We start from the raw sequence: 15,911 nt of genomic DNA on the forward strand, positions 1-15,911 counted from the left end.
CCAAATATTATACTTGCAAACGTTATGACACTAGTTAGTGTTAGAGATTACTTGTGCTAGCTTTGTGATGTCTTTTGGGCAAAAGATTTTTTTATCACATTAATGGACGTTCTTTTTCTTACTAGTATAAAAAACATAAATACATTTGCCAATGTGTGAGTCATGACATTGCATGGTTCAGATACACTACTGTTTATCTTATTTATTCAGCAATATTGTAGTTGTTATTGACTGATTCGTTTATTACTAGAACAACTATTCATGGTGAGTAATATTGATATTTGAACCTCTGCATGATCCATTTTGTTTCACCTTTGAAATAATGCGAAGTAAGGTATCTAGTCGTTCTTGTCGAATTTTCGTTGGCCAGAGATGACACATTTTAACATTTCTAGCCTGCTGTTTTTTTCTTTCTTGGCAACGACCTTGCTGAATTTTGCATTAATTTCTGATTTATTGCAACATTCCCTGCCTGTTGTCACTCCATCGCTTCCCAACGATCTTGTCAAATTTGGCCTAAGTCTGAGATGTTGCATTACACTATTCCGTGCCTGCTATTTTTTTCATTATGCAGCGAGCAAGGTTACCCTTGAGCATGATACTCTTCTTGAATGGGATTTAATGCTCAAAATTTGTATGCAGGTGCTCTTTGATTTATGATAGGGTTACATTCTAATGAACCCATCATGAGTTGAAAATGTAAGTTGAATATGAATATTGATAAATAAATAAATACGTAACTATAATTATTAAATAAGTAAATTAACAAATAATTACTGTAACTAAATATGTACCATTATTGAAAAGTAAAGAAATGAATGCCGGCTTATCCTATCAATAAAAGTACAGTATAACACTGAACATGATTCACTATCACACCATTGTAAAGTCAAAATATCGGAGGTCAAACTATCGTAAAGCGAGGAGCACCTGTGCTCTAAGGTCATTCAGACTGAGGTTCCTGACTCTCAAAGTCAGACCTGTTTTATAAACTTATCAATGTTCCATCTTGCTTTTTATTTAAAAGATATTTATTTTATATTTTTGATGGGGAATGAAGGCATTTAGGAATTAAATTATTACAAAAATATCCCTGACCCATGATTAATTGGCCCTTTCAGTGGTCATCACATAGAACTGCATCACTGAGGTCAGGGTCTCTCCCATAGTTCTGTGTTGAAGATTGAGGCACTCATGCAACATATGGTAATCTTTATTAAGGAAATGTTTCACCACACATTGGCTTCTTCAGTCCAGTACAAAGCATAGAGGGGTAAGGAGAGGAGGAGTGTCTCAATCTTCAACTTGTCAGTTTTCAAACTATTTATCGCATAGTTCTATGTTGTTTGGGCCAGGGTCTCTCACGTAGTTCTATGTTGCGAGCTCAGCTCACTCAGCTAAGCTGTGAGTGGCCTGGTCTCAGACCAAGTCGTGGGGGCGTTGACCCCCAAAACCCTCTCCAGGTATGAGAGAATGGGTTTTCATGGTTAGTGTGCACAGTATAAAAAAAAAATCTGCCCCACGCTGTGCATGATGGAAAAAGCAAAACTTTAGGATGGTAAATGGTTATTTACTTTAGGATGGTTTTTATAGTTTTATTGGATGCTTTTTCGTATCATTTGATAGAATGACAGACATATTGAAATAGAGATTATTTTGATTGGTTTCAAGACAAAGTAGCTTGAAATTGGGCTTAGAGTAGCAGAGCTGTTCAATTTTTGCCAATTTTCCTGAGAAAATTAGGATGGGTTTTTATTAAGTCTGATTCAGTTATTGGGATAGCAATCATTCATGGTTATATTTCATTATCCAACGAATAGTGTATGATTATGAATTCAAAATAGAAGGCAAGTATAATGTAGGAGAGGCCTGGGATATGGTTAATGAACAGAGGACATGTTTTTCTGCTAGGAAAGTATGCCTTTTATTTTGCAAACACTTTAAATTGGTATTTTTTTAATTGTGTAAAATTGGCTGAATCACCAACTTGTGTGTATTTTATAGGGTAGTTGTAATACTTAAATTGGTGGTTTCTTGTGCTTAACCCTTTGACTGTTTTGGTCGTATATACATGTATACGTCTTACGAGCCAGTGTTTCAGACATATATATACTCAATAATTCTAGCGGCTTCAAATCAAGCAGGAGAAAGCTGGTAGGCCCACATGTGAGAGAATGGGTCTGTGTGGTCAGTGTGCACCACATAAAAAAAATCCTGCAGCACGCAGTGCATAATGAGAAAAAAAACTGACCGTTTTTTTTTTTTATTAAAACGCCGACTTTGAGGTGTATTTTTGTATAGTATTTATGGTTGTATTCTCGTTTTCATGGTCTTACGTGATAAAATGGAAAACATATTGCAGAAATAGAGATGATTTTGATTATTTTCACTATAAAAACGACCTTGAAATTGAGCTCAAAATAGCAGAAATGTTCGATTTTTACCAATGTTCAAGAGTAAGCAAATCACACCACACGTCCAATACACGTCAACTGGGAAGTCAATAATCACTAGTGCACTGATATTATTTATACCATTTTTACAGTAATGCAGTAGTCTGCATAACAGTAAATTTTGTATTTTTTTGCATGAATAAAAAATCAAAATAGGGGCCTAGAGACGTGAGTAATGAACAGAGGATATGTTATTTTAGTGCCAAGAATGTCTACATTGTTTATTCTGGACCCTATTTTGAAATTGGCATCTTTTTTTAACCCTTTCAGGGTTTTCGACGAACTAGTACGGCTTACGCACCAGGGTTATTGACATACTAGAATGCCTAAATTCTAGAGCTTTCAAATCTAGCGAGAGAAAGCTGGTAGGCCTACATATGAAAGAATGGGTCTGTGTGGTCAATGTGCGCAGTATAAAAAAATCCTGCAGGACACAGCGCGTAATGAGAAAAAAAAAAAACTTTGACCGTGTTTTTGGATTAAAACAGCGACTTTGTACTGTATTTTCGTATGGTATTTATGGTTGTATTCTAGTTTTCCTGGTCTAATTCTATAGAATGGAAGACATATTCCAGAAATTGAGATGATTTTGGTTGGTTTCACAATGAAAAGTACCTTGAAATTGAGCTCAAAATAGTAGAAATGTTCAATTTTTACCAAAGTTCAAAAGTAAACAAATCATGCCAAGCGTCCAATATACATCAACTGGTGAGTCTAATATTCTTTCACAAGTGCTCTGATATTATTTATACCATTTCTACACTAATGCAGTAGTCTGCATAACAGTAAATCTTTTTTTGTGAGGATAAAAATTCAAAGTGGAGAGCAAAAAGAAATGTAAGAGGGGCCTGGGGACGTGACCAACAAACAGAGAACTTGTTATTTTAGTGCCAGGAATGTCTGTCTTGTTTATTCTGGATCATATTTGGAAATTGGCATCTTCTGAAATTTGTGTGATATTGGCAAAATTGCCAATTTCTAACCACTTTATTGGATTGTTGAAACTGGTAAATGGGTGGTTTCTTATACTCATTCAATAGAAAAAATGGAGTTCTAGCGAGAAAAATATGATTTTTGTCGACTAGTACAGAGGAAATGGCCGAAAATAGGGCTCAAAGTGGGCGAAATCGCCGATGTGAGATTGCTAACTTCACAAGAGCATAATTCCATAAGTTTTCCATCAAATTTCATACTTTTGGTGTCATTATGATCAGGAAAAGAATCTCTATCATTTCATAAGAAAAATTTTTTTTTTTCCGAAAAATTTTCGACCCTGAGAACAAGTTTAGGAGAGGGCCTCTCGACCCTGAAAGGGTTAATTTTGGGGCTCTTGACAGTGAAAGGGTTAAGATTTTGAGATGACTTTTTTCCAGGTATATGTAAAATCTTCATCTTTCAACAAACTGGCTGTATCCTACCAAGGCAGGGTGGCCCAAAAAGAAAAAAAGTTTCTCTTTATAAATTTAGTAATTTATACAGGAGAAGGGGTTACTAGCCTCTTGCTCCCAGCATTTTAGTCACCCCTTACAACATGCATGGCTTACAGAGGAAGAATTCTGTTCCATTTCCCCATGGAGATATATATAAAATATCAAAATTTTATAAATTGTGATTCAGTAATCTGTAAATTGTTGTTCAGTAAGAGGAATTAACTTGCATGAAAGAAGAACAAGTAGGATAATTATATTCTGGCCCCTAACTAAAGTTCTCATCTGTAGATGCATCTGCTGAAAATGACCTTTGTTGGAGTTGGAGGTCAAAATATACAGCTGTTCTTCTCGGATTTTGTCTCTGGATTATTTTGTCCCAGTGATGGGTAATTTGTAAACTACGGTTCAGTAAGACTTTTTGCTAAGAGTTTCGAGTCATTAGTAGCCAGTGTAGTCACAAGGCTGTGTGGTGCTTCTCTCATGGTTCATCTCAATGCTCTTCTAGCTTGTTTTCAATATAAACAGAGAATAGAATATTAATTAATAATTTATTTCTGTAATGTATACATAATTGTAAAAAATATTTGAAAGGCTATAGGATGTAAAACATTTTGGACAGACTTAAAATGGGACTAATACTGTTGAGTTGAAAATGTATTGTGTTAGGTAAAAGGACACAAGTGTAACTAATGTGACATTTTATTGTGGAGAGCAAAACATTGCCACAATAAGATGTCACATTAGTTGCACTTGTGTCCGTTTACCTAACATTGTCGATAATGCTACTAAGATTAACCCTTAAATGGTCCAAATGTATATATATGTTCACTTGCGCAGCGCCCTGAATATTTTGAAAAAAAAATCGTTTTTTTTTTATATAGAAAAAAAGAGCACCTTTTTCTAAGTGTTATAGAATAAAAAAAAGTTTTTTAGGGTCAGTACTTACGGAGATATGAGGCCGAGAAGTTGGCACTGGATGCTCGTGTGCCAGCGAGTCGTGCCACTTGCAGAAGTGTTGCCAATATACCTTTTTTTTTATTTTTCATATTATTTTATGGAATTTTTATGTTCTGATAATTACAATTTATAGTAGTTCTTGTCATTTCATAACCAATCTTTGTTCTGACACTAGTATTAGGTACTGAAATTGTACTCAAATTGTCACAAACACACTGACAGGTGGACATTTACACCTGCCTTGGTCATTTACTATTGTCTTGGAATATATACAAAGTATTTATATGTCCCAGCAATGTTTTGGATATGTGGAAGTATATAATAATAATGAGGAAGAGGAGAAGGAGAAGGAGGAGGAGGAGGAGAAGGAGGAGGAGAAGGAGGAGAAGGAGAAGGAGGAGAAGGAGAAGGAGGAGGAGGAGGAGAAGGAGGAGAAGGAGAAGGAGGAGAAGGAGAAGGAGGAGAAGGAGAAGGAGTAATGATGGAGAAGGAGGAAGAGAGAGAAGAGAAGGATGAGGAAGAGAAGAGATAAGATGAGGAATGATGAGGAATGGAGAATGGATGAGAATGGATGAGAAGAGAATGGAGATAATGAATGAAGGAAGAGAATGATGAATGGATGAGGAGGAATGGAGGAATGAGGAGAATGATGGAGAGGAATGATGAGGAAGATGGAGGAAGAGGAAGGATGAGGAATGAATGAGGAGAGAATGATGAGGAGAAGGACAATGATGAGAATGAGAATGATGATAATGAGAAATGACAATGATGATGATGATGAGAATGAGAGGAATGATGGAGAATGACAGGCTGATGATGAATGAGGAATGATGATGAGATATAAATGATGAATGATGAGGAATGAATGATAATGAATGATGGAGTGATGGAGAATAATGATGAAGAATGAGGAATGATGATATGATAATGAGGAAATGATGACAATGAGGAAGATGAGGTAATGATGGAAGATGAAGGAGATGAATGATGAGCTGGATGAAGATGATGGAATGATAATGATGAATGGATGAGGCAATGATGAATGAGGAATAGGAAATGATGAAATGAGCAATGAGAGAATGATGAGAGAATGATGATAAATGGAGAATGAATGAATAATGGATGATAATGGATGAGGAATGGATAGAAGGAAAGAGGATAATGAGAGAATGATAGAGAAGATGAGATGAATGAGAATGACAATGATGATAATGATGAGGAATGATAATGATGGAGAATGACAATGATGATAATGACAATGATGATAAATGAGAATGATGATAATGATGATAATGATAATGATGATAATGAGCAATGATAATGATGAGAATGATAATGATGACATGAGAATGATGAGAATGATAATGATGATAGATGAAGGAGAATGAATGATAGATGATGAACAATGATGATAAGAGGCAATGACAGAAATGATGATAATGATATGAATGAGATGACAATGATGACAATGATGAGAATGACAATGATGACAATGAGAATGATGATATGAGGAATGATGAGAATGATGGAATGAATGATAATGATGATGAATGAATGATAAATGACAATGAGAGAATGATAATGATGATAATGGACAATGATAATGATGATAATGATGAATAGAATGATGAGAATGACAATGATGATAATGAGATAATGATAATGATAATGATGATAATGATGAGAATGTAATGATAATGATGAGAATGATAATGATGAGAATGAGAATGATGAGGAATGATAATGAGATGAATGAGATGATGAGAATGATGAATGATGATGGAGAATGATGATAATGAGAAGAGGAATGATAAAGAATGAGGAATGAGAATGATGAGAATGATGATGAGAATGATAATGATGAATAATGATGATGAATGAATGATGAGAATGAGAATGATGAGAATGATAATGATAATGAGGAATGAATGATAATGATAATGATGATAATGATAATGGATGAGAATGATAATGATGAATGAATAAGAGAATGAGGAATGATGGAGAATGGATAGATGAGAAGATGATGAGGAATGATAAGGAGAAGATGAAGGAAGAGAATGATGAGAATGAGGAAGGAGAATGAGAATGATGAATGATAGTGATGATAAGTAGATAATGATGAGGGGAAGGTGATGAGGAATGAGAAGTGATGGAGAATGAGATAATGAGGAAGATGAGAATTGAGGAGAAGGAGGAAGGAGAAGATGGATAAGGAGAAGAGGAGAATGGATGGATAATGGAGAAGGAGAGAATGAGAATGGATGGAGAGGAGAATGGATGGAGAATGATAGAGCTGAGAGGAGAGATAATGATGAGGAGGATGAGGAGAGGAGAGAAGAGGAAGATGGATGAGAATGAGAAGAGGAGATGAGAATGAGAAGAATAGAAGAAGATGAGAGGAATGATGAGAATGGACAATGAGAGATGATAATGACAATGATGACAATGATAATGATGATGACAATGAAGATGATAATGATGATGATGATAATGTAGAAGATATAATGATAATGATATGAATGAGAATGATAATGATAATAGATAATGATAAATGATAATGGAGAATGATGAGGAATGATGATGAGAATGATGATGATGGAGAATGATGATAAAGATGATGATGACAAATGATGATGATGATGAGAATGATGATGAGAATGATGATGACTATAGATAAATGATGATGACATGAGAAATATGATGAGTAATGAGAATGATGATGATAGGATGACAAATGATGATGATGATGATAATGATGATAAATGATGATAAATGATGATGATGATGATGATGATGATGATGATGATGATGATCAATGAAGATGATAATGATATGATGATGATGCAGTGATGATAATGATGATGAATGATGATGACGGATGATGATGCAATGATGATGATGATGATAATGATGATGATGATGATAATGATGATGATGATGATAATGATGATGATGACAATGATGATGATGACAAATGATGATGGACAAATGATGATGACATGACAATGATGATGATGATGATGAGCAATGATAATGATGATGATGATGGATGAGCAATGATGATGATGATGACAAATGATGATGATGGAGCAATGAGGAGAAGATGATGATGATAATGATGATGATGGATGATGAGGCAATGATGATGATGATGATGATGACAAATGATGATGATGAGAAGATGATATGATAGATGATGATAAATGATGATGATGAGGAATGATGATGATGAGAATGATGAGATGATGAGAATGAGGAGGAGATGAACATAAAGGATGAGAAGAATGAGAATGAGATGAGGAGATGGAGGAGGAATGATGGATGATGAGCAATGATGGATGGAGGAAATGGATGATGGATGAGGATGATGATGGATGGATGGATGATGGATAGGAGGAAGGATGGAGAGGAATAAGGAGAAGAGGAGGAGAAGGAGGAGGAGAAGGAGAAGGAGGAGGAGGAAGGAGGAGGAGGAGGAGGAGGAGGAGGAGGAGGAGGAGGAGGAGGAGGAGGAGGGAGGAGGAGGAGGAGGAGGAGAAGGAGGAGGAGGAAGGAGGAGGAGGAGGAGGAGGAGGAGGAGGAGGAGGAGGAGGAGGAGGAGGAGGAGGAGGAGAGGAGGAGAAGGAGGAGGAGGAGGAAGAATAATAAGTAAGTACACAACACAATACATAATAATAATAATAATAATAATATGTAAAAATATGTTCCCTTGAAGCATGAAAAACAAAGTCCACTCCTGACAGTGACATGATAAGGGGAGATAACACCTGATAAGAGCTGACATTTGATAAACAAGGGTGGGGGAGGGTGCAGCTGATAAGAAAAGATTAGATGACCATCGCCCTCCCTTTGTTTTTGCTGGTACACAAACATTTCTGTCTGTCTATTTGTCTGTCTGTCAAGCTCCCTGTCTATCTGTCTGTCCATCTAGCTCTCTGTCTCAGAGAGAGCCACAAGACTGCATCATCACCTTTACTCACATCTTCAAGCAGAGTATAGCACTTTGTCTGGATTTTTGGGTTATCCTAGGTAATTTATACTACATATACAGTGGTCCCTCGTCGTGAATTAACTCCGTCCTGGAGCCAAGCATTATAAAACGAAATTTACGATTTGCGAATCAATTTTCCCCATAAGAAATAATGTAAATACAGTTAATCCGTTCCTGACACCCAGAAGTATTAAAACAAAAAAATTTTTTACATGAAATATACATATAGTACATAAACAATACAATGGGAAATGATGAATGAAACATTAACAGCATAACACTTACCTTTATTGGAGATTCTTCTTAGTGTATGGGAGACTGGAGGAGGAGAGAGATTGGATTGTTTACAGTTTGGAAGGGGAATCCCCTTCCAGCAACACCTCAGGTACCAATTGCTTCTCTGGGGTTGCTTCTCTTCTCTGTTTCTTAATGCCACTAGGACCACCTTGAGAGTCACTCTAGTCCTGTCTCACAAAGTAACTGTGGAGAGAGCTCTGTTTCTGGCGTCTCTTTAACACTTCCCGAAAATGGCCCAAGACTTTGTCACTGTACATATTTCTCACCTTCTTTACCACAGGCTTGGCACTAGGAGCTTTCTTTGGAGCCATGGTAGCTTATTTAGTAATTGCAAGCACTAAAATGAATGGAATATTATGAAATATTTCGTAGGAGCACTTGAGGGGACCTTCACTCACTGGTAAACAATGCCAGACTGTGCAAGAATGGTATATAATACCGACAAGATGAAATTTGTATTGATAAAGCCACTGGATGGCGAAACGTGTACAATAAAGATACCCAGATGTTGCACATGTCTCTTAATTTCACAATGCCAGACTGGCTGGGTAGGGACGCCGCCCGGGCTTACACTGTGCGTACGCGTCCCAGACGAACTACTATTCGCGAGTCAACCTATGAAAAGCGAGTCCATGTTTATACGAAAATACCCCTATGATTGGTGAAATTTACGATTGCCGAGAACTACGAAAAGCGAGGGACCACTGTACTTGTATTTATGTGTACCTGTGAGACAGAGATAGACAAAGTCAGATTGAAAGAGATAGACAGAGACAGATAGACAAAGCCAGAGACAGATACAGACACAGACAGAGACAGATAGAGATAGACAAAGACAGAGACAGATAGAGATAGACAAAGACAGAGACAGATACAGACACAGATAGAGACAGATAGATAGAGATAGACAGAGACAGATAGACAGAGACAGATTGACAAAGACAGATAGAGATAGACAAAGACAGAGACAGAGACAGATAGAGATAGAGACAGAGACAGATAGACAGAGATAGACAAAGATAGACAGAGATTGACAGACCCTAAACTTGGGGTTAACATCACTTTCCTCTTAAAAGAGAAGTGTTAATATGACATTACATCAGTGAATCCTTGGTGTTTGCCTCACTGTTTGCTCTAGCTGGCACTCAATTTAACTGGCGCTCCCACAAGGTACTAAGTGGTCCAAGATTTTTTTAATACTGCACACACACTGAGTGTTAAGACCAGTTCTGTGCTGACCAGGCATCTCAGGCCAATCGTGCCAAATTTGGAGGCAGGAAAAATAAAACGTATGTATACATTTGGGGCGCTATGCATGTGAACATATATACGTTTGGACCGTTTAAGGGTTAATACAAGATGTATAGTATTTTTTTATTGAACTTTCTGCTGCAGGCAGAGCTTTGACAGAGCTCCACGCACAGTGTAACGGCATTAAATATAAAGCTTACTCTATCCCTGTGTCTGATTCAGTATTTGCCAGCCTATGCACAAGTTGTATAGATTGAAGCAGTAAATAGCTTCAGCATAAGTTACATAGGTTGGGGCAATAAACATGTGTGGAAATGTGAATGACATCTGTTAGTACCACAAATGCTGTTTAGCACAGCTGCAGTACTAATATATTGTCATACAAGGGTTCACTGTCTAAATATTACCAGTAATATTTCAGCCCAGGAAACTTCAATTACCGCAAGAACGAACTGATATCAGGTGGCCTCAGTAGCATGAAGTCGGCGGTAACATCACTATCCAAGAAGTATAATGAAATCCGTGAAGCAATCACCGCAACGAACACTCCTGTTAGAGGGGGAATGCACAGGTGAGAATCCATCGTTATAACCTCTCTTTCCTTCATGGGGGTGCTTGATGCTAGTGAAAGACTTTTGATTCAAGGAATTGGATCCAACTTTCCTTCCTCATGCCAAGGTTTTCCTAACCTTTACTAGTTTAATGCTTGTCCATGAATACTACTATAATAATAATAATAATAATAATAATAATAATACCCTCCCTTACACTCAAGCATGTTTAATCAGAAAATAAATCTATACAATAATAATCTTACAGGGTTGAAATTGATTCCACTTGAATCAGAATTCTTGTTTTTATACAAATAAAGTTTGCTTGAAATTAATCCTCCACTTGTAGAAAAACTTTCGTAAATTTCTTTGCCTTCAGCATAAACTTAATTAAACACCCAAACCATTGGGATTGTTTTACAGCATTTAATGTGCCACATTTTGAAGGTAATAGGTTTTTGTTTTCAACTTGTATTGGCTCACAGGTTATGCTAAACTTTCCAGCTTCAGCAGGAGCAGTATTATACCGGCGACCATCTTCTTTGATAATTATTTTCGGTAAATCTCACTGTAGACTTGAGCAGTGTTAGTGAGCTAAATAGTGTTCGGTGTGGACCGTGACTTAGTAAGACTTAACATAGGTGACTGGGGCAAGAAGCCAATAAGTTGGCATAAATGCACACAATACAGTGCAAGTCATTTTAGATGATGTTTCACGCAGAATTGACTTTTATCAAGTATTGACAAAGACTTGATATTGCCATCTGCAACTAAGTCTTACAAATTTTGATACCTGATAACTCATAATAATATGACTACAAAGAAACCACAGCACAGGTGGAGTTAGAACCCATGACTAGTGAGTGGTAAAACTCCAGGTCAGTGAATAAGCCACTGGGCCAGCTGGCTACAACGAGATTTATCCAGTTAAGTGTATACACCATAAGGAGGTTAGCGTGGGCACTTAATTGGATGAATTTTATCGTAGGCAGCTAGCCCAGCGGCTTACACACTGGCGTGGTAAATCTCCAAGCCATGGGTTCTAACCCCACCCATTCTGTGTTTTCTTCTAAGGTACATTTGCAACAGTCAGTCCTGGATGCATCAGCTACAGTAAGTCTTCAACTTACAAACATGTTAGGGACCTGAATTGTGTGTAATAATGATACACAATAATGATATTATACACAATACAAAAAATTCTCAGCGTGTTTGTAAGTCGAGGACTCATTGTACTTATCAACTTGTACGTCATTCTTTGCTGTTGTTAACTAGTATAGCGATGTAACTCTTAATAACAAGTTAAAATGAATGTTTAATATTTAGCATAGACTTTGTGTACACTACACATTTCTATCATAATGCTACTAATATTTGTGATGTGAACTCTGTGTATTAAGTCCAGTGTCAGTATATGAGATAATGAAACTCTCTCATATACTATCTGCAAATTCTCAGTGACTTTAAAAGCTCCAAGTTGATCACATCTTCCCTTTCAACCATCTTTTGCACTTCATCTCTTAAGAAGTTATAATCCTGGATACAACTTCTCTAAGAAGTTATAATCCTGGATACAACTTCTCTAAGAAGTTATAATCCTGGATAGAATTGTATCGTCCTTACCAGTTTGGTAATTTTTGTGTGTGTGTATATATAACAGTTCTCTCCCACAATATGCATCTAATTCCATTTTCCATTAAGTTTCTTTCTCGACTTACATATATCTACTTTATTTTTTATTTAGTATTCCTATTTATTCTATTTCCTGATTAGCCTGGTCTTTGAGGCATGTTAACAGGTTTCAGTAGTTAGTAAGTAAATGTTATATTGGTGAATACATGTACAATAAATGTAGTATTATAATCACATATGGCATAATATCAGTTAGACAAATATTCAGGTAATATTCAAGCAGTGATTTTGTGGTTTTAACCCTTAAACTGTCCAAACGTAGATCTACATTCAGAGCGCTACGCGAGCGAACGTAGATCTATGTTCAGAGCACTACATGAGCGAACGTAGATCTACGTTCAGAACACTACGCGAGCGAACGTAGATCTACGTTCAGAGCACTACGCGAGCGAACGTAGATCTACGTTCAGAGCACTACGCGAGCGAATGTAGATCTACGTTTAGAGCACTATGTGAGCAAACGTAGATCTACGTTCAGAGCACTACGCGAGCGAATGTAGATTTAAGTTCAGAACACTACGCGAGCGAACGTAGATCTACGTTCAGAGCACTACGCGAGCGAACGTAGATCTATGTTCAGAGCACTATGCGAGCGAACGTAGATCTACGTTCAGAGCACTACGCGAGCGAATGTAGATCTACGTTCAGAGCACTATGCGAGCGAACATAGATCTACATTCAGAGCACTACGCGAGCAAACGTAGATCTACGTTCAGAGCACTACGCGAGCGAACGTAGATCTACGTTCAGAGCACTACGTGAGCGAACGTAGATCTATGTTCAGAGCACTATGCAAGCGAACGTAGATCTACGTTCAGAGCACTACGCGAGCGAATGTAGATCTACGTTCAGAGCACTATGCGAGCGAACATAGATCTACATTCAGAGCACTACGCGAGCAAACGTAGATCTACGTTCAGAGCACTACGCGAGCGAACGTAGATCTACGTTCAGAGCACTATGCGAGTGAACGTAGATCTACGTTCAGAGCACTATGCGAGCGAACGTAGATCTACATTCAGAGCACTACGCGAGCGAACGTAGATCTACGTTCCGAGTGCTACACGAGCGAACATAGATCTACATTCAGAGCGCTACGCGAGCGAACATAGATCTACGTTTGGACAGTTTAAGGGTTAAATTACCTTGTTTCTATTTTAACCAATGGACTTTTTTTATTTTTTTTTACCAAAACAAGAGTAAATTAAAAATCTTCAAAATGTTCTTTAAATCCTCAAAATGTTCTTTTAGCAAACTTTGATCTTAGAGTGCAGTATCTCAAGTTCCATTCACTGCTACTTTTGGATTTATTTGAAGAATTTAAGTGAGATTGTGAGATGAACACCTACATTTTGAGAAGCTTTGTACAGGCATTACAAAAATTGATGCAAAAATCAACAGAAAGTAATACAGTACAGTGGAAACTCGTTTTTCGGCCACTGTATTTATCGGCCAATTCATATTTTGGCCAGTTTTTCAGCAGAAATTTCCCTCCATACTTTGGCCTCTGCATCTATCAGCCGGTTCATACTTAGGCCAGTTTTTCGGTGGAAATTTTCCTCTGTATTTCGGCCGTTGCCTCATATATCGGCTGTATTAGACACATCAACCCGAGATGCCACACATAGGTGAGTCAGGCTCCCTTCGTCTGTCGGCGAGTGAGCATATACTCTGCGCATTCATCCAAACATTTCTTTAAAATCCATTGTTTTAGGTGGTTTTTTTATTAGTGCAACTGTAAACTAAGTCACTATGGGATGTATGACAAAAACAAATCAGGCACATGGAATAGGAGGAGAAATTTTTTCCTGGGTAGAGGCATGGTTGACAAATAGGCAGCAGAGAGTTTGCATAAATGGGGAGAAATCAGAATGGAGGCACGTCACAAGCGGTGTTCATCAGGGGTCAGTGTTGGGCCCGTTGTTGTTCACGATTTACATAAACGACATAGATGAGGGAATAAATAGCGACATAAGCAAATTTGCTGATGACACCAAAATGGGCCATCCAATTCATTCTAATGAGGGCATTAGAACACTCCAGAATGATTTGAATAGACTGATGCAATGGTCAGAGAAGTGGCAGATGCAGTTTAATATAGACAAATGCAAAGTTCTAAATGTTGGACAGGAAAATAACAATGCCACATATAAACTAAATAATGTAGATCTTAATATTACTGATTGCAAAAAGGATTTAGGAGTTCTGGTTAGCAGTATGTAATCCAAAACCAAGACAACAGTGCATAAGTGTTAGCAATAAAGCTAACAGAATTCTTGGCTTTATAGCAAGAAGTATAAATAATAGAAGTCCTCAGGTTGTGCTTCAACTCTATATATTGTTGGTTAGGCCTCATTTAGATTATGCTGCTCAGTTCTGGTCACCGTATTACAGAATGGATATAAATGGTCTGGAAAACGTACAAAGGAGGATGACAAAGTTGATCCCGTGTATCAAACATCTACCCTATGGGGACAGACTGAGGCCCTGAATCTGCACTCTCTAGAAAGGCATAGAATTAGGGGGGATATGATCGAGGTGTATAAATGGGAAACAGGAATAAATAAAGAGGATGTAAATAGCATGCAAAAAAATATCTAGCCTAGACAGGACTCGCAGCAATGGTTTCAAGTTGGAAATATTTAGATTCAGGAAGGATATAGGAAAGCACTGGTTTAGTAATAGAGTTGTGGATGAGTGGAACAAAGTCCCGGGTACCGTCATAGAAGCAAAAATGTTGTGTAGTTTTAAAAATATGTTAGATAAATACATGAGTGGATGTGAGTGGGTGTGAGTTTGACCTGACTAGCTTGTGCTACTGGGTCTGATGCTGTGCTCCTTCCTTAAGTGGAAGTGACCTGACTAGGTGGGTCATTGGTCTAAGCCAGGGGTTGACATGGACCTGCTTCACATGGGTCACTAGGCCTGCTGCGGTGTTCCTTCTTTCTTATGTTCTTATCACTTCCATCCTGGCAAAGAAACAACAAATCAAGGAAGCTGATGTGGCTTGTTTATTAAGTGTGACTGTGAAATAAGCCACCATCGGCAGGGAGTGTAGCAGGCAGGCAGGGAGTGTAGCAGGCAGGCATGGAGTGTAGCAGGGAGTAAGGGAGTGTAGCAGGCAGGCAGAGAGTGTAGCAGGCAGTCATGGAGTGTAGCAGGGAGTAAGGGAGTGTAGCAGGCAGGCAGGGAGTGTAGCAGGCAGTCATGGAGTGTAGCAGGCAGTCATGGAGTGTAGCAGGGAGTAAGGGAGTGTAGCAGGCAGGCAGAGAGTGTAGCAGGCAGT

General features: G+C 37.8%; 1 protein-coding gene across 4 annotated transcripts in view; it reads left to right on the plus strand.

Annotated features, from left to right (window-relative positions):
* Positions 1-15,911, plus strand: part of Crag (DENN domain-containing protein Crag) — a 201,919-nt gene that overhangs the window by 155,282 nt on the left and 30,726 nt on the right. For all 4 annotated transcript variants that reach the window (XM_070098409.1, XM_070098410.1, XM_070098412.1 and 1 more), the window contains one exon: positions 10,804-10,953. In XM_070098409.1, coding sequence (XP_069954510.1) covers positions 10,804-10,953 — 150 coding nt within the window. The remainder of the gene's footprint in view (positions 1-10,803; positions 10,954-15,911) is intronic.

This window comes from Cherax quadricarinatus, chromosome 62 (genome assembly GCF_038502225.1).
Source record: "Cherax quadricarinatus isolate ZL_2023a chromosome 62, ASM3850222v1, whole genome shotgun sequence".
NCBI classification, from domain to species: Eukaryota; Metazoa; Arthropoda; class Malacostraca; order Decapoda; family Parastacidae; genus Cherax; species Cherax quadricarinatus.